This window comes from Meriones unguiculatus, chromosome 1, assembly GCF_030254825.1.
Source record: "Meriones unguiculatus strain TT.TT164.6M chromosome 1, Bangor_MerUng_6.1, whole genome shotgun sequence".
NCBI lineage: Eukaryota > Metazoa > Chordata > Mammalia > Rodentia > Muridae > Meriones > Meriones unguiculatus.
Window position 1 is genome coordinate 195,059,596 of NC_083349.1, and position 20,699 is coordinate 195,080,294.

The 20,699-nt window shown below is 36.2% G+C and overlaps 1 protein-coding gene across 6 annotated transcripts in view; it reads left to right on the forward strand.

Annotated features, from left to right (window-relative positions):
* Window positions 1–20,699, forward strand: part of Myo9a (myosin IXA) — a 223,638-nt gene that overhangs the window by 115,743 nt on the left and 87,196 nt on the right. For all 6 annotated transcript variants that reach the window (XM_060375378.1, XM_060375373.1, XM_060375386.1 and 3 more), the window contains 4 exons: window positions 5,026–5,167; window positions 8,884–9,079; window positions 13,623–13,742; window positions 18,770–18,845. In XM_060375378.1, coding sequence (XP_060231361.1) covers window positions 5,026–5,167; window positions 8,884–9,079; window positions 13,623–13,742; window positions 18,770–18,845 — 534 coding nt within the window. The remainder of the gene's footprint in view (window positions 1–5,025; window positions 5,168–8,883; window positions 9,080–13,622; window positions 13,743–18,769; window positions 18,846–20,699) is intronic.

A 20,699-nucleotide genomic window follows, 5' to 3' on the forward strand; every position in this document is an offset into this window, starting at 1 on the left:
GCATTGAGGACTAAGCTTTAAATACACAAGTCATCAGGAAACATTTCATGTACAAACCATAATTCTTTGCTCCTGGCTTCCAAAGGCTCATTTCTGGCTCATAATGCAAACTCGTCTACTTCCAAGAGCCCCTGCAATTTTATTAGTTTGAGCTTTATCCCAAAGTTCAAGTCTGGAAGGCAACTTTTAGTTGTGATCTCTTATAAAATTAAAGATGCAAGTTGTATACATTGAACATATAGTGGTAAAGGCAGGCATAGGATCAGCATTCTTTTTTAGAAGGTAAGAATGGGAGCATAGAAAAGAGGGTCTAGGCCAAGGTAAAACTGAAACCCGCTAGGGCAACATTAAATCTTGAACATCCAAATCTATCATCCAAGTCAACATGGTGGTATAATCTGAACTCTCATGGTGCTTGAGCAGCTTCACCTTTAAGGTTTTGCAGTCTCCTGCTTTCCTGGCAACTCTCTGAAGCGGCTTGGCAATGGCATTCCTTGAAGAACTTCATGTTTTTGCCATCTCCAAATTCTTGGAGTTTCCACCACAATTTGGGCTCACTCATAGCCCTCTTCTAGGTTTCTGACTCTGCACAGTCTTGGCTCTGCACGGTTTCCTTGGCCTCCCTAACCTTCCTGTGAAATCTGGTGGAATCCCTCACAATCCCACAACATCTCTTACATTTTGCATATTTGCAGAAAACCTGTATCACCAGGATGGCTCTAACTGCTTTTTGTGCAATCTTTACTGTTGGGACCTGTTTATCATTGGCTGTAGTAACTTTTTGAGTACCTGGATAGTGGCCATGGGAAAATGAACCTTGGGAAAACAGTTTTCCAGTAGGCCTTGTTTGAATAAGCTATGAGGACCTCTTTTACACTTTTTTAAAAAATTAATTAATTTTTTATTTACAATTTATTTACATTGTATCCCACCTGTAGCCCCCCTCACTCCCTTCCTCTTCTCCTCCCATGCCCCTCCCCCAGTCCACTGATAGGGGAGGTCCTCCTCCCCTTCCATCTGACCCTAGCCTATCAGGTCTCATCAGGACTGGCTGCATTGCTTCCTCTGTGGCCTGGTAAGGCTGCTCCCATCTCAGGAGAAGGTGATCAAAGAGCAAGCCACTGAGTTCATGTCAGAGACAGCCCCTTGAATACTGAGCTGCCATGGGCTACATCTGTGTAGGAGTTCTATGTTATCTCCATGCATGGACCTTGGTTGGAGTATCAATCTCAGAAAAGACCCTGTTTCTAGATTTTTTGGTTCTGTCGCTTTTCTTGTAGAGCTCCTATCCCTTCCAGGTCTTTCTATCTCCTCCTTCTTTCATAAGATTTCCTGCACGCTGCCCAAAGTTTGGCTATGACTTTCAGCATCTGCTTTAATAATCTGGTGGGTAGAGTCTTTCAGAGGCCCTCTGTAGTAGGCCCCTGTCCTGTTTCCTATTTTCTCCCTCTTCTGATATCCATCCCATTTTCCTTTCTGAATGAGGATTGAACATCTTACCCAGGGTCCTCCTCCTTGCTTAGCTTCTTTAAGTGTACAGATTTTAGTACATTTATCCTATTTTGTATGCCTAATATCCACTTATAAGTGAGTATGTACCATGAGTGTGTTTCTGCTTCTGGGATACCTCACTCATGATGATCTTTTCTAGATCCCACCATTTTGCCTGCAAATTTCATGATTTCCTTTTTTAATTGCTGAGTAGTATCCCATTGTGTAAATGTACCACAATTTCTGTATCCGTTCCTCAGTTGAGGGATATTTTGGTTGTTTCCAGATTCTGGCTACTGTGAAGCAAGCTGCTACAAACTTGGTTGAGCAAATGTCCTTGTTGTATACTTGAGCCTAGTTTGGATATATGCCTAAGAGTGGTATAGCTGGATCTTGAAGTAGCACTATTCCTAATTTTCTGAGAAAATGCCAGATTGATTTCCAAAGTAGTTATATAAGTTTACATTCCTATCAGCAATGGAGGAGGGTCTCCCTTTCTCCACATCTTGTCCCGCATGTATTGTCACTTGAGCTTTTGATCTTAGCCATTCTGATGCATGTAAGTTGAAATCTCAGGGTCACTAGAGCAGTAAGACAACTAAAGGAGATCAAGGGGACACAAATCAGAAAGAAAGAAGTCAAAGTATACATGAGTGATCCCCAAAATTCAACCAGAGAACTCCTTCAGCTGAGAAATACTTTTAGCAAAGTGGCTGGATAAAAAATTAACACAAAAACAAAACAAAAGAAGAAAACAAGTCAGTAGTTCTCCTGTATATGAAAGACAAAATGGCTGAGAAAGAAATTAGGGAAACAACACTCTTCAAAATAGCCACTAATAACATAAAGTACTTTGGTGTGACTCTAACCAAGCATGTGAATGACCTATTTGAAAAAAATCTTCAAGTCTCTGAAGAAAGAAATTGAAGAATATATCAGAAGATGGAAAGATCTCCCATGCTCATGGATCAGTAGGATTAACATAGTGAAAATGGCCATCCTGCCAAGAGCAGTCTACAGATTCAGTGCAATTCCCATCAAATTACAAACTCAATTCTTTACAGACTTTGAAAGAAAAAAATTTCAACTTCATATGGAAAAATAAAAAAAAAACCCAGAATTGCTAAAACAATCTTGTACAACAACAGATCATCTGGACGTATCTCCATCCCTGATCTCAAGCTGTACTACAGAACAGTAGTAATAATAACTGCATGGTACTGGCTTAGAAACAATGGTGGATCAATGGAATCGAATAGAAGACCCAGAAGTAAACCCACACACTTACGGACACCTGATTTTTGACAAAGATGCCAAAACCATATGGAAAAAAAATAGCATCTTCAACAAATGGTGCTAGTTTAACCTGATGTCTTCATGTAGAAAAATGCAAATAGATCCATACTTATCACCCTGCACAAAACTATAGTCCAAGTGGATCAAAGACCTCAATATAAAACCATACACACTAAATCTGTTAGAAGAAAACATGGAAAAGAGCCTTGAACTCATTGGAACCGGAGGCAACTCTTGAACAGAACACCAACAGCACAGGCTCTAAGATCAACAATCAATAATTGGAACCTTAGGAAACGGAAAAGTTTCTGTAAATCAAAGGACACTGTCCTCAGAACAAAACAACTGCCGGCAGACAGATTGGGAAAGGATCTTCACCAACCCTGTATCTGACAGAGGACTCATATCCAGGATATATAAAGAACTAAAGAAGTTAAAAAGCAACAAATCAGTTAATCTAATTAAAAAATGGGGTACCAAGCTAAACAGAGTTCTTTTTTTTTATTTTTATTTTTTTCATTAATTACACTTTATTCACTTTGTATCCCCCCCATAAACTCCTCCCTCCTCCCTTTCTTAATAGAGGAATATTGAAATGCAGGGAAACAAAGAAATGCTAAACATCCTTAGTCATCTTTTACACTCTTGAGCTTGCATTTTCCTTGAAGTTCCTGTAATGCCCTGTTATCACCATATAAAACTTGAAAGTAGTCTTTTTTTCTGAATTACAAGTTTGTCAAATCTGTCTGGTCTGATTTTTGGTGGTGATCTTCAGGGTATGACAAAACGTAGCCGATAGTATGCATCACACAACTGAATTGCTTGTCTTGAAATTACCTCCCCAGATTAATTAACCAGTGATTTAAAAAAAATTAATTCTTTTATCTATCTATCTATCTATCTATCTATCTATCTATATTTAATTCTTTATTAATTACACTTTATTCACTTTGTATCTCCCCTGTGGCTCCCTCCCTCCTCAAGTCCCAATCCCTCCCTTCCTCCACCCTCTGTATGCATGCCCCTCCCCAAGTCCACTGATAGGGGAGGTCTTCTTTTCCTTCCTTCTGATCCTGGTCAATTAGGTCTCATCAGGAGTGGCTGCAGTGTCTTCTTCTGTGGCCTGGTAATGCTGCTTCCCCCTCAGGGGGAGGTAATTAAAGAGCAGGCCAATCAGTTCATGTCAGAGACAGTCCCTGTTCCTGTTACAATGGAACCCACTTGGATACTGAACACTGCTGGCGGGAATGTAAACTTGTACAACCATTCTGGAAAGCAATCTGGCGCTTTCTCAGACAACTAGGAATAGCGCTTCCTCAAGATCCAGTTATACCTCTCCTAGGCATATACCCAAAAGATGCTCAAGTACACAATAAGGAAATTTGCTCAGCCATGTTTGTAGCAGCTTTATTTGTAATAGCCAGAAGCTGGAAACAGCCCAGATGCCCCTCACTGGAGGAATGGATGCACAAATTGTGGTATATCTACCAGTGATCTTTAAAGTCAGCTTTACAGAAAGTTTCAGGGCATGACCAAAATAAAAAGGAAGAAAAACGACCAAACCCAGTTTCCCTCCTTTCCATGGGAAACTTTGTTTAACATTCTGACTTTTCTGAGTTCTTCTAAAATCTCCAAGTAAACTCTGCTTTCAGCATTTTAACACAGTAATTGTTAAAGATTAGAAAGTTACTGCTTACGTATGAAAAATAAGAAACAAAGAATGGGTATATACTTAAGGACCTATTGAAGAACAAGAAATTATTTAGTTTTTGAAAGATAGTGACTCCAAAGAATATGTATGATTTTGGTTTTATTTTCCTTTGGTCTCTGTACTATTGCTGTACAGTGTAACTTTTAAATAACAAGTGACTTTAGCTAATTTCTCAGGCTAACTGTAAAGTATGATTCCTCAACAGGAACCCCAGTTTTTTAGTTTGTTATAGAGTCTGATTATTTGGGTATGGTGACACAAACCTTTCATCCTAGCACTTAGGAAGCAGAGGCAGGCGGATTCCTAGGAGTTCACAGCCAGCCAGGTCTACATTGTAGGTTCCAGGACAAACAAGGCTCCGCAGTACGCCTCAGTTTTACCCCCTAACCTTCCCCCAACCCCACCCTGCCAAATAAAAAGATAAGAGTGATTAGATACTGTATAGGTCTGTAATTATAATGTACTTTAGTATTATGGTATATAAATGACTATGTTTTTCTTATAATTTGTTACCTCCCTCAATTCAGCTTTCCACAGGCTACAAATCAGACATTACTAGACAAGTTTAAGCATCAACATGAAGAGAATTCTTACATTGAATTTCCAGCTGTAATGGAGCCTGCTTTTATCATAAGACATTATGCTGGAAAAGTAAAATATGGAGTAAAGGTCAGTAACTGTCTTATTGAATATGGTTTTAGAACAGAGGTACGTGTCTTAAAATATAGGACATTTCTTATTCCTTGACAGTTTTATGCATGTAAACATTGTTTTTTGATCCTAAGTCTTCCCACAGATGAATGGTTACTCTGACTGGCAGACCACCCTCTCTTGTAGTTATTGGAGCTCTGGGTCAGTAGCCTTACATTTTGTAAGCATAGAACTAGAATTGGTAACTACTTTTCAGCTTATTACTATTTTAGATAATGTTTCTGCCAGTTTCCTTGCAGATGAACCTATTAGTCATTTTTTTAAATCTAGAAGAACAGAAACTCGTGAGTCTCAAACTAATTGTTCATTCTCATAGTTCATTTGTTTTTCTTTGATGATGCTCATAACAGTCTTTTAGATGCTTCTGTTCTGAGCCCATTAGGTACTTAAGAGCTTTCATTTTTACTAGGTTTATTAGTACTAACACATGTATTTTTGCAACTGATGAGCCAGTTAACTCTTAAATCTTGGGAAGCTTAAACTTGCCACTTAAGACATTTAACTTTCTTTGTAATACAGTAATGAAATGACATCTTGAGATCATTGGTTTTTGTTTTGTTTTCTGTTTTTGAGACAGAGTTTCATGTAGTTCTGGCTAGTCTCATTTTCTGTGTAGCAGGGGATGTCCTTGAACTCCTATTTCTTCTCCATGTGCATCCTAAGTGTTAGTAGTATAAAGATAAGTCATCATGTCTGACTGTGGTAGACATTCCTAATTAAGGTCATTTAACCACTTACTGATTATTTATTTAAGAATTATATTAAAAACCATGTGTCAGATTCTCTGTTCAGTATTTGCAGTGATATAGTGATAAGCTAGACAGACATATTTGTAAATATATATATCACATGAACATCACATTTATTTTAGCCTTGTGCTATAAATAAATTTTCTGTGAAATAAAATAATTACCTTTTAATTTGTAGGATCACAAGTACTTCTTCTAAAACACTTTGCTTTTAAGAGAGAAATGAATGTAAGATGTTTCCCTGATGAATTCAGATAGTGAATTATAGGCTGTAAATTAAGAAAGGAGTTAGGAGTTTTAGTATACTGAAATAGTGGATTAAAAGTCAGTGAGATGACACTATAAGGACGAGTGAGATAATTTTATGGCTTCTGAGAACAGACGCTAAGTTAAATCTTCAAGGGCTTGTAGGCCACATTAAAAGAACTTAGGTTTTTTTGTTTGTTTGTTTTTGTTTTTAATGGAGTTGAGGAGTCCCTGTGTAGCCCCCACTGTTAGAGAAGTGACAGTCTTGCTTCTGTCACTTGCTTCAGTGACAGACTTGCTTCGGAGTGCTTCAGTTGCAAGTGTACCATTAACCTTACTATTGGAGTGTAGTTTTTCTTGTTGAAATTATTATAAGAACTGTGAAACTATTTTAAGTAGATTCGTGTTTTTAGAACAGCTGGGGGTGCAAGACTAGATTCTTGGAATTTGTAAATTCTCTTCTCTCTCTTTATCAACCTCCTCCTTTTAAAATGAGGTGAAACATTAAATTGAACCACAAAAGTAGCAGTAGAAATGGGGAAGATCTAATATAAGGTACAGTGTGGAGATCTCCCCACACTTTATAGATGTTCTAAATGAATGATTTACCGTGGGAATGAAGTGAATCTATTAGAGGTTCCATATCTGAGATGGAAAACACAGGTGAGAAGCAGATTTTAGATATTTTAAAGTAAAAAAAAAAAACAAAAAATTTGAGCCTCTTGTTATATGTTGTAGTAGTTACTTTTCTAGTGTGGTAGTAAGACACCATGACCAAGGCAATTTATAGAAAACGTTTCTTTGGGCTTACTGTTCCAGAAGGATAAGAATTTGTGGTGGGGGGAACCCGCAGGCCTGGTGCTTGGAACAGAAGCTGAGGTGCTCACATAAAGTAGAGAATGGGAACTAGAAATGCCCCGAAGCTTTAAATTCCAAGCCTGTCTCCACCGGCATACTTCAGCAAGGGTACACCTCTTGAACCTACCCAAACAGTACCACCAACTGGAAACTAAGTATTCAAATGTTCAAGACTAAGGGGGCATTTATCATACAGTGTACACACCTGTTTCTGTGTTGTTTATGTTACCGAATGGGTTGGAACTAAAAGATGATTAAAAAGGTGTAATTATATACTCATTGACAAAATTAAACAAACACTAGAGATATTTACTGGAGATAAAAGGGATATTTCACAATGATAAATGTGGCCAGGTGATAAAATGTTAATCAAAAGTTGTTTACACCTAATAAATTTGATTCAGACTATAGAAGCAGAAAAAAAAAAATCCCAAAAGTAGCTATAGAGTTGAGAATGTATCTGTGGTCGAGTGTGTGTCTATTATGTGTAATGCTGTAAGTTTAATTCCTAGCACTGCAGAAAGCCGTAACAAATAAAAGTAGTTGTAGATAAATCCTTTGTTGTACCACAGGGTACAAACAAAAAAATGTCAAAGAGAAAACTTGGGAAGCACTTTGAAGACAGTTGTCCCAGTTGCATGTCATAAGGTGACTTTAGGGAGTTACTGAGTACTTAAACATTAAGCAAAACTCTTCTAACTAGTTGGTGAATCAGTCCTGAAAGTCACAACTGAAAGTACTTGCTGCACTAAGAAGATGTATTTTCAACTAAATAGTTAAAATGTGTTATTTTAAAGATTGTAGAATCCAGTTAAATTATTTAAAACAAATGCGTGACATTTGAAATTAGTATGAAAAGTAATTATATCAGTAATTACTGATATAATTAAAAAGTAATTATATCAGGTTTTATCTTAAGAAATTTGGAAAAGAGCACATTGAACCTAAGTGAATGAGAAAGACGTGATAAAGATAAATGAACACATAAAAAGAACCATAAGGAAATCAGTAAAGCTTCTGGGAGTGGTGGCAGATACCTTTCATCCCAGGCAGAGGTGATGGGATCTCTGTGAATTCAAGGTCAGACGGATCCACCTAATGAATTCTAGGACAGCCAGGGCAATGTAATGATAGCTTGTCTCAAAACAAACCCCACAAAAATTGAAATGAAATCAACAAAGTCTAATGCCAGGTTCATTTTTTACATAAAAATACAAAACAAAGTGTATTAGAAGAGTAGCAAAAAGTATATAAATTATAGGTATCAAAAATAACAGGTACTTTATTCTTCTCTGTTATTCATTCTCTGTGCAGCCTCAGGTGTTTATAAAACACCGACTGGCTGCTACCATTACTTTTCCAATTCTTTTATCATTGAATGAAACAAAATAAAACCAAGCTGTGCTTTATAGACTTTAAAGTATGCTATTTGTCTATTTTCCCATCCCTTGGACTTTTTGCCCATCCATTCTGCCCCTGACTTTACTGCTTTCTTCTAACTTGCCCACTTAGCACCATAGGGAACAAGTGAGTTGCCCTCTTGCCTAGTTTTCTCAAGGCTAGCTTTTTTTAGTTTTCTAGCTATTTTATCATTTTATCTAATACTTCTTCAAATTGGCTGTCTAATAATCCACAACAAAATTATAGAGTATTTAATTCAGTAGTTTCAAAATTAGCTGGCACCTTTTAGAAGATGCCTGGCTCAGATAGCTAATCAGAATAGAATTCAGTTCTGTAATCTCTGTTCACCCACCATGCAAACCTGTTATCTTTTTTATTTTAACAGTCTTTTTAAAAATAACATTGGTACTTTTTTCATAGGATTTTCGGGAAAAAAATACAGATCATATGCGTCCAGACATTGTGGCTCTTCTGAGAAGTAGCAGGAATGCCTTTGTTTCCGGGATGACAGGAATTGATCCTGTAGCTGTTTTCCGATGGGCAGTTCTACGAGCTTTTTTCAGAGCCATGGTTGCTTTCAGGGAAGCTGGGAAAAGACACATTCAGAGAAAAAGTGGTAAGCTGTTCTTGCTAGTATTCTGCTATAATAATTCTTTTTATTTTTCCATTCTCTGAAGTCATGTTTCATAGCTGATAAATCACACAGACCTGTAAGTGACAAAATGTATATTTCTATATATATGGGGGCATATGTTGCTGCTATATTTTCTTTAATAGATATTGGTAGGAATAAAGAGTATCTTAGTTAGAGTTACTATTGTGTAATGGAACACCATGACCAAGCCTAGTTATAAATGGGAACATTTAAATGGGAGTTTGTTTATAGTTTTGGAAGGCGAGTCCATGGCCATGTGGTGCAGGCAAGCATAGTGCTCAGAGCAGAATACAAGAGCTCACATTTGATCAGAAAGGTATTGGCAGAGAGAGTGAAACTAGGCTTGGCAAGGGTTTTTCAAACCTCAAAAGCCCAGCCCCAGTCACACTTCCTCTGACAGGCCACACCTCTTAATTCTTCTCAAACAATTCCACCAACTACAGACCAAGCCTTCAAACTAATGAGCCAATAGGGGCCACTCTCATTCAAACAACCATAATGAGTATAAGGCATGTAGTAGTATGAACAAAAATGCAAGTTGATAATCATTAATTTTAATGTTTTCTCTCCTTTGTTCATCTGTATTTCTTTTAATACAAATTCAATTATAATTCAATATGAAAAGCAAATTAAGAAACAAAAGTTTGGTCATACAGTGTAATCTGGTAGAGTCTCCTACCCCAGTGTCACCTTATCTGTTGACCAATTTTATAAGTTAGAGCACTTTTTCTTTCTTATTAAGTAATTAATACTGCGTTTGTTCATTAACTTTTTCTTTTTTGTTAACCTGTTAACCATCTCTCAGTTTATTGAGTTTTTAGTTTGAAATTTAGAAATGATTTTTCCCCCCTGGGTACTACCTTTTTAAGCCATAAAACATTTCATTTTGTATTTTATCTGGGGTCAATTCCATGGGCCCTTGTGGGCATCTGGAATGGCTGTAGTGCCTGCTCTAACTGTAGTCTCAGACCATTGCTGCCTGGTTGGAGTTTTCTGATTTGTGTGGAGTTGGGACACGCCTTTCAGTCGAATTGTAAAAGTGCTTTCTTGTTCTTCTGTGATTCCCAACCTTACTTAAATATATTGGAGTAAACAAGCTTTTAAGTCCGCTTTTAAGCTTCATTTTTTATTTTATATTATGAGATGTGTTAACTACTTCTTGTAAATATGGATAATTGAAATTTGTTGGAGAACTAAAAGAACTACTTCAAATCTGCTTTTCCTCTTTAAGAGGTTGATTAAAAAAAAAGCTTTAAGGAAAAAAATTTCTTTTTTGAGATACTTAGTTTGAAGAATAAGAAGAAAAAGAGGTGAAATAAAAATCAACAAATCTAAATAGACCTATTGGACAACATCAAATATATCAACATCTGGTTGTTTAAAAGAAAAGAAGTCAGAAACAATATTTGAAAGAATTATAGCTATAAATTTTTTTATATTTGACAAATACTAATCCACACATGCTAGGTTATCAGTAATGACAAGGAAGATAGATTCAAAGAGATCCAAACATAGGTATGTCATAAACCACCTAGAAATGGGCTGGCCAGATGGCCTAACAGACAGGTAATGGCACTTGCTGCCAAGGCTGATGATTGAATTCGGTCTCTTTGACCTATAGAAAGGAAAGGACTAACTCCTGCAAGTTGTCCTCTGACCTCCACAGGCCATGGCCAGTGTGCATCCCACACTCCATGAATAAATGTAGTAAGAACTTAAAATAGAAGAGACTATGAAGAGCAAGTGGTAGTGCTTTGTCATGTAAAAGGACATAGACCGAACAGATGATTTCTCATCAGATCTCACTGGAGTAGAAGGGAGTAGAATATTACATATTTAAAATGTTGAAGAAAAAAATATAATGAATAATTCTACCCCCATCGAATGTAAAATGTCTTTCAGACATAGTGGTTAAGTGTATTCCTAGAGATAGCCAGGTGTGGTGATGCATGCCTTTAGTCCTAGCACTTAAGATTCAGAAGCCGGAAGATGTCCAGGCGAGCTTGGTCTACATAGTCAGTTCCAGGACCACAAGGTGGTTGTCTGGAGAGACCCTGTCTCAAAGATAAAACAAAACCAAAAACCCCAATACTAAAAGCACAAGATAGTCTTAGGAAATAGATCCTAAGTGCCCTTATCAGTAGGCTTTCCCACTGTGTCAGTTAAGGCTCTGTGGCCACTGCAGCTTTTAGAGAGGAAACATTGAATTGGGGTTGGCTCACCGTTTCAGGGACTCAGTCCATTTCTGTCATGGCCAGAAGGATGGCAGTAATCAGGCCGACATGCTGCTGGGAAAATAGCTGAAAGAAAGAGACATGAGGCCTGGTGTGAGCATGTGAAACCCAGAGTGCCCCTCCCCTGAGCAGCAGATTTCCTCCAGCAAGGTCACATGTACTCTTACAAGGCCTCACCTCCTAAGCCCTTTCAAGCAGCCCTGTTCCTTAATTCAAGAGTTCAGACATGAGTCCTAGGGACCGTTCCTGTTCAAACCACCACATACACCCCATAGGAGATATGAAAGGAAATTCTTATACTTTTAAGGTATAGAAATTGTATTACATAATTTAAGGTATAGAAATTGTGTTACAGTCTGGGAAGTAATGTTTAAAGCAGTTAAAAATGTTTGTAAAAGGTATAGCAAGTAGAATGAAAGAAATAGGACACAGGTTATTTAAAAACCTTACACTAGGTGTGACATTCACTCTCAAAGCTACAAGATTACAAAAATATCCCAGTAATGCTAGTATAATATATTAGATCAAATATGAAATACCTCAGTGACACTGCTATATTAGATCAAGTGGGAAATACTACAGCGACAATGGTATAAAATATTAGATCAAATGGAAAATGGAACACAATGGGTAAAGTAATATTTAGCAACTTCTTAAAATCCTACACTGTAATTCAGTGCATTTTAATAACTATTTTCGCACAGAAAGTAAGTTTTACATCTTTTTGAAGTATTTTTAATAAATTATCAGATTATCTACTGTTTGAGTATCCTCTTTTCTCCCCAAACTTGTCCACTTTACTTGACTGTCAATCCATGTGCAGGCTAGTCTAATACTTAGCCATCAAGGGTAATTACTGGTAATAATGGAAATTAAGTATTTTTCTACTAAAGTATTTTGTGGCAATGAAGTGATGGCAAGCTGTCTTTTTATAAAAATTTAAAATTTTTCCAATTACTGATTCTCATCTTTGGTAAATGAACCATTTTAAAAACATTTACTTTTTATTATCAGCTTGTTAAAATGTTTGAAATGGATTTTATCTTTTAAAAATCTGCTACTTTTATATATTTAATTAAAGAATTACATTTTCTTTGATAATGTTTTTAATGTAACATTTTATTTTTTATCAGTTTGATAAAATTCTTCAAGTAGATTTCATCATTTAAAAAAGCCTGCTGTTTTTATGTACTATCTGATGATTAACAAGATTGTGTTTTTTCTGATAAGAGTAGATAGCATTTTCTGAACTTAGAATCTAGCTGAGGGTATTTCTTTGAGATGAAAAGAATACTCTACAAGGGTTTTTTTTAAATTAGTCTTTCTTTGAGCTTTAAAATAACTATATTGAGAACTGTTTGTAATTTATGACATTGATACTCATTCCTAATTCTATAATAAATTATACTAATGGACCTTCAATTCATGTCACTTACTTTGTTTCTCAGTTATTCGGTTTTTATTTTTGGAGGCATAATTGTTAAATGTAACCATTACTCCCTAACTCTGTAGGTGATATCTAAGGGAATGTTGCTCAGAGCCATCTTTTCTGAAATATGGAAACTCTGTATTCTACATTAAATAAGTTTCTTGCTGATATTTATGGTATTGAAGCTGCCCTTACCCCTTGCCTTATTGCAAGGCAATAATGATTCACTTGGTTAGCACTTTTTTGGGGCTTTGGTCTTGTAGCTCTTCTCTTTCCTGCTAGTAATACACTTTTCTCTTTTTTCGGTGGTGAGGTATAGATGCTCCAGCTGCTCAGGTCCCTGCTCTGCTGATTTACTACTTACACTTCTCACACATTTGACAGACGACTTAGGAGTATGGTTCATTTCCAGAGTTGGAATAAAAATGTTAAATTTTTTGGTAATTTGTTTGGGTATAATTTGTGTCAGAAATTATTTTCTATCAATTAATTTCTATCAATGTTGCCAACTATGTGCTAAAGATATTTCAGAAATGAATAACTTTTGAAGAACAACCAAGTAAACAACTTGTTTGAACTGTTCCTTATACTTTAATCTAGAATTTTTCATGTGGCATTTGGCTCAGAATACTTCGATTAATGATAACATAGACATTTTTTATATCTGAAAAGAATATTTGTTTTTTCCATGATTTGTTAGTTGGGGAAAAATCATTCACATTATTTGATATTTTAAAATATATTAAGATAGTTGGCAGCATTGTGTTTGTTTCTCTTATTGGTTTGGCTTTCATAATGTCTTTTTCTTTTTTCTATTTTTGGTTTTGTTTTGCTTCTTAAGGACATGATGATACAACGCCATGTGCAATTTTGAAAAGTATGGATAGTATTAGCTTTCTGCAACACCCAGTCCACCAGAGGAGCTTAGAGATTCTGCAGAGATGCAAGGAAGAGAAGTACAGTAAGGCTGCAAATCCTCATCAACACTGTGTGTCACATTCGTTTCGAAATGGAAATCAAGAGCATTCATCCGGGTAGCATGGAAATTGCATAGGCAACATGAGCTTCACAACCCTTTATTCAGAATCTAGTACTTCCTTTTGAAATTGCTTTTTAATGTGGCTGACTGTCCTGTTTGCTATGATCACCACATTATTGATTATCTAGGTTGTATCACTGAATTGGTTTTCATTTTAATCTTGGAAGCATCTGATTCATTTTATAAAAATGAACAGTACTTTTTCTCCTACTTGCTTTTTGAACATTTTATTGAAATGTAAAGTACAATAAAAGAGAACAATTTGGTAAATCTTACATATATATAAAACTCATAAAATGATCATGATATTCAGCACTCCCTAACAGTTTCCTCATTATCTGGATAACTTTTGTACTTGCTTATGTTTGAGTCCTGCATCAGCAAATGTTGTAATTGTGAGTCTCTATGGGGCCCATTTAAGTTGATTTAGCCATTGGCTCAGACTTTTTATGTCTCAGAGAAATAACTGTATCATTATTTCAGCATAAAGAGTAACAGAATCAGAATACATATCCGTTTATTATTTAAAAGTGATATAAAAGACGCACTTGGTCTCCATTTCTTTCTTAGCTCTTTGTTAGTTTGCATGAAAATAGGTTCTTTTATCTGCTGTGTGGTTCCAATAATTGTCCTTGCTCCTATTGTGATAATAAATGAGTTCTTTAGAAAACTAAGTTATTTGTTTATAGTGGACCAAATTTACTCAAAATCTGCTTTGTGCATTTAATAAATTGCCGCATGTTTTGGTTACTACTTTTACTAGAGTCTTCTAGTTGAAATCCCGTAACATTTTACTTAATAAAAGAACAATTTAAGTAGAAGTGCTAAAAATAAATGCAGTGAGTTCTTTTTCACTGTATTGCTGTAAGAAAATATATAATGAAAATGTATTTTGAGAAAATACATAATTTTTTATTGTAGTAGGAATAAAGGTAAGTAATTTAAAAAAAGGTATCTTTAGAATTTATCATTAATCATTGCTGTTATTTCTAAAGATACACAGCACTCATTCTAACTGTTCATTTTGGTATTCTCAGTCTTTCAAAACAGTCTACAAATCTTTTGAGGACAGCTTAAATGAACTTTACTTAATTCTAAAGTAGTTGCACATAGTTCTGTTACCTTGTTTGTTTCTTCATGATTGAGCCTGAAAACTGTAGACTGGATCATTTTGTAGCTTATGGGTTACAGCATAGGCTGCATGAAATTATGCATTGGCAGTTTCCTAATTTCTGCATATTTATTTTATGCATGTATTCCATTTCCCACTGCAGTTACATGCAAGTGCAGCTTTAAAGTATTTTGGTACTACTGTTACATAATGGTGGCACATTACATGTGCAGAATGCATTGTTAGTGTTTAAAAGGGAAAAAAATGTAGCTTTTATTTTATTTTTTTTTAAATGTAGCTTTTAATTATTTTTTAAATTTTTATTTATATTTACATTTAGTGTGTGTGTGTGTGTGTGTGTGTGTGTGTGTGTGTATGGGTGCGTGCGCACATGCGCAGGAATTAAACTCAGTCGTCTGGACGAGCAGTAAGTGCTTTTAACCCCTGAGCCATTTCTCCATCCCTTAAAAATTCTTACATTAAGAAATAATGCTGATAACCTAGAGTCAGATGGGCATTGTACTTGGGGAAGGGAATAGGGGTGAAGAGGGAGGAAGGGTAGAACCAGGATGAGATGAGGGAGAGGCCTACATCAAGATATAAAATGAATAAATTAAAAAAGAAATAATGCACTAAAATAACAATTTAAGCTTTCATTTTAAGAATTTAGGAAAAACAACATAATAGACCTTTAATAAGGAAAAGAAAGCAAATAATTTTGATTGCTATAAAGAAGTGATATAGAAAGCAAGTCTGTAATGTTTATACTGTTGCTTTAGATAAGTCAGCATATTATAAGATGAGTATGTAGCAGAATAAAGCTCACTTCAAAACTAGGAAGGAGGAGGCTGGAGTCCCAGAATCACCTTTGTGCATGTACTATTAATGATCCAAATACCTACCACCAGCCCCACTACTTCAAAAAATTGCACTACCTCATTACAAACTGAGAACCAAACTCCTAATGCAGCGGTTTAGGTGGACAGTCAAAATCCAAGAGATGTTAACTCACTGTGTTAACCATCTGTAAAAGAAAAAGTATGTGATCATCTCAGTAGATGAAGAAAAGGTTGTCATGATTCTGCACCCATTTCTTTTAAAACTTGGCAGCTAAGGGTCCCAGTTTATAAAGGGTTTGTGTGAAAACTCTTAGCTTAGTCTTTCTCCAAGTACTTAGAAGTAAAGACATTTCATATCGCCACTTCAGATCAGGGTCACAGACAGAGTAGTACAATAACAAAGAGCTATAAAAGGTATTTGAAAGGGAAGAATTAGTTAACGTGACTATAGGTAAAAAGGTAAAGGTAAAAATCTACTGGAATCCTTATGGAAGAAAAGGGAGATAGACTGGGAGGGCACAGAAACGCCACAAGAAGAACAACAGAGTCAAAATATCTGGGCCCAGGAGGCCTGCAGAGACTGATACTCCAACTAAGAACCATCCATGGGGAGGACCTACACCCCCTGTTCAAAGGAAGCCCATAGGCTGCTCAGTTTCCAAGCAGCTTTCCTAGTAAGGGGTATAGGGGCTGTCGCTGACATGAACTCAGAGGCTGGCTTTTTGATCACCCTATGGGGTGTAGCCTTGCCAGGCCACAGAGGAAGATGATGCAGCCAGCCTTGATGAGATCTGATAAGCTAGGGTCAGATAGAAGGGGGAGGAGGTCCTCCCCTATTAGGGGAGTAGGGAAAGGGCATAGGAGGAGAAGAGGGGGTTGGTTTGGTCTGGGAGGAGAGGAGGGAGGGGGCTGCAGTGGGGATAAAAAGTGAATAAATTGTAATAAATACATAAATTTAAAAATCTAAAAAATTGTTTTTGACCTAAAACGTGAACTTAACAATCTTTTAGGATACTTAATAAATATATAAAATTATATTTTTAACCCTAAATACTAGGACAGTGAAGTTTATAAATGTCATTGTAGTATTTGAGGCAGCTAGCCTACTCTCACGTTTACAAGAGTATGTCCATGTGAAAAAGTACATGGCAGGTGTGTCACTTCTAATATTATTAGAAAAGATTACTACTCCAGTCTTCGGTATTTGTTAGCTTTTACATCGCTGTGAGAGAAGCCTCTGTGAGCAGCTCCATTCAGAGTTCTAACAGAGTCTTCAGCCAACAGGCAATAAGGAGCTGGGCTTCCTCACCAACTTGTTGGGGTGACCTGAGAGTTGAAGCATCCTTCATTCTTGTCCCAAGATGACTGCAGTCTTGCTTGGCAGCTTGAGTAAAACCTAATTAGACCCTGACTTAAAACTACCTAGATAAGCAACTTCTAATTCTCAGCTTTTGAAAACTGAGATAGATAGGCCTGGAAGCAGACTTCAAAATCTCCTCTTCCTGAGGAGACTGGCTCAGGAGGATTGTAAAGGCCAGCCTGAGTAGCTTAGGGAGAACTTTTCTCAGCAGTGAGGAAGAAAAAAACACCCGTGTGTATGTTGAGGAGGACTGGGAGTGGGGCGGGGGCTGCGTAGTAGGACTCTTGTGTAGCACAGGCAAAGCGCTGGGTTCGGTGCACAGGGCTGCAGACGGGGGGACTGGAAAGCAGGGGCAGAGGAGAGAAGGAAAGAGATATGTGAACCAATGAGAAGTATAGAGATGGATTGTGTGCATCATACGGTCTGTTGGTTTTCTACCAAGGTGCTAAGATAGTTTAGTGGAATCAAGCTAATGACATGGAATAACTTGGTATTCATTGGTTAAAAGAGAACTCTAATGTTAGGAAAAGTGACCTTGAAATGAGTCATGCTGATTTAAAGTTCAAAGCCATTAAGTTTTTAAGAAAACTTGATGGAAAAAAAAAAAGCAGACAAAGATCTTTTTTTTTTTTTGTAAGTATATATAGGCATGAACTAAAAGTAAAGGAAAGGGATAAGTTAAGAGTTATCTGAGTTGAAAACTTAATAATTTTCAAATAATAGTAAGAGAACAAAAATCATACCACAGCGTGGGAAACAGCATATTTAATGGTTTTTTAATTCTGATACACAGTAATGTACTTACAAGTGAAATATATAATACATAGGTTTGTACCTGTAGAATAATTTGAGGAACATTTTATTATCTTGAAAATACATTTTCTAATCATGAGAATGGATATCATTCTGTTGATTTGACCCTTGATTTTTTTAGTGATATTTTACAATTTTTAGTGTAGACATCTTTATTTATTCTGTTATATCTACATTATTATGATTTTATGAATGCAATTACTAGTCTTTGATCATTTACTATATTTGTACAGAAATGGAATTATTTCTACATATCAATTTAATTTCCTGTATTTTTGCTGAATGTATTAGCTTTAACAGATTTTTTTTTTTTTTAGAGTCTTTAGGATTTTCTCTGTATGGTTTTATAATTTCTCATAAAAGTCTTCTGTAAAGATGCATGATTTCTTTCTTTCCAATGTATCTGAAATGTTTGTATATGTATACATATGAAATTGATGGCCTTGTATTTACTGAGCCTATAAGAAACTTCTGTTTGCAAATATTCGTGATCTGTAAGTAGACAGTCTTTGATTTTCAGTGTTATGTGTAGAATCAATAGATCTCTAAAGTATGTGCTACATAATCAGCAGTGTATTTGTTGCCAAAAAGTGATACAAAGGGATCATGTTAAAAGTGTTCTGTGTATCAGAATACATGTATTTTATATGTATTTAGTCTTTAGCCTGCTTATTTTATACTTAGTAATGTTAATGTTTTACTTAGTATCTGATATTTACGAAGTGCTTAAAACTAAGTTTATTTTTTTCTTTAGAATTTTATTTTATTTTTTAGTATTTTGAAGGTGCACTAATTTGAGGTTTTCTACCTTTTTTTCTTTTGTTAGGTATAACCCGAAAAAACCCAAGAACACCTCTTTCTGATCTTCAGGGCATGAATACTCTAAATGAAAAAAATCAACAGTAAGTTTGGTATATGTTTATAAGGAAATATGAGATGAATAAGTATCTCAGTGATGTTTTTGGATATTGTTATATAGCCTGGCAGCACTTCATCTTGTGATTTTCCTGCCCCAGCCTGGGATTATAGGCGTGTGCCACCACACTTACTCAGACTAATGTTTTTGTGTATTTGTGAAAATGTTTTGTGGGCATGTTTATGTGTGTAAAGGTGAGAGTATATTATGTGTGGTGGTCAGAAGACAGCCTTGGATGTTAGCCCCTGTGTTTGACCTTGTTAGAGGTCACTACTGTATATATCAGGCGAGTTGGTTCACAAGCTTCTGGAGATTGTCCTGCGTCTGCCTGTGTCTTAGAGTAGGAGTCCTGGGATTCCTGTTATGGCATCCAGCTCTTTACATTAGTTGTGGGATTGACTCAGATCCTCAGGCCTGTGCAGCAAGTCTGTAAAGCACTGAGTTTTCTCCCCTGTCCTCAGATTGATTTGTTTTTAAAATTTAAAATTTATTTATTGTTTTGTATTTGTTGGGGTGGGGGAATGTCAGAGAAGAACTTGAGGGACCAGGTCCTCTCCTTCCTCCAGGGGGATCCAGATATCAAACTGATCTTCTCAGGCTTGACAGCAAGAGCTGCATTCTGCTGAGCTATTTGTCTTTTCTTTTTTCTTTTTTCTTTTCCTTTTTTTTTTTTTTTTTTTTTTTGTTGTTGTTGTTGTTGTTGCTGTTATTTTTCCTGAATAGGTCATGCTTTCTGAGTGAGTATGTATTGTGTGTGAGAGTATGATTTCTAATCTTTATGTTTTTGGTTGGTATGTAGTTTTGGTTGGTATAATGTAGTAACTAGAAATCAGGTCACCCTTTGTATGTGTCATCTATTCTTTTTTTGATTTGGTTTGTTTTTCTCTTTCTGTTTGCTTGAATTTTCTTAAATGCTTTTAAACTTGTTTCTTATTTAGGCTTCTTCACTTTATGTTGTTAGTTTTTCTCTTTTTTTGTCACTCTTTTATTTTGTTTGGGGTAGGATCTTGCCATGTGATTCTGGTTATACTAGTATTTGCTATGTAGTCCGTACTGGCATTTCATTTAGTTGCATTACTGGCATTGCATGCATACTCCTGCATAAGCTTTTCAAATGTTGGGATTTGTAGAGGTTTACAAACCTCTACATTAAATCTGGCTCTTCATTAAAATCTTTATGGTTGCCATGCATGGTGGCCCACGCCTGTAATCCCAGCACATGGGAGGCAGAGGCTGGTGGAGTTCTGTGAGTCTGAGGCCAGCCTGGTCAACAGTCTGAGTTCCAGGAGAGCCAGAGTTATTACACAGAGAAACCTTGTTTCAAAAAAACCAACCAAACAAACAAAGCACTTTTCTGGTTCCTGTGCCTTTGTGTCAATTCCGCTTTTCCATGTTGGTTTCTTTTTCATGCTAGGTGCTTTCCTTGGATGTCTAGTGAGTATTGGTCAACAATTCATGTTTAAGATTGAACAGCAGTATCAGTTTGGGTGTGTGAGGTCATTGCCTGAAACTGATCAGTATTTCCCTTTTAGTTAGCTAAATTCTCTCCCACAATTTATTCCATCTGACTACTTGGCTTATATATTCTCAGCTGTTGTCATTCTTAGAGAAGCTGGATAAAAAGACTCAGTACCGCTATTTTAAATATTGCCCTTAACTTCTGTGCATAATATTACTCTCTTCACCTTTGCATTCCTTTGTTTGGATTACAGACTTTCTCTTTCACCTCTTGTTCACATAAAGAAAGAACAAAGCCTGAGAAATTAATGTGCCACCCATATTGTAAAGATACGTCACTGTTCTCAGTTTATTCTCTTTGTTCTTAAGTGAGTTCCTGTAA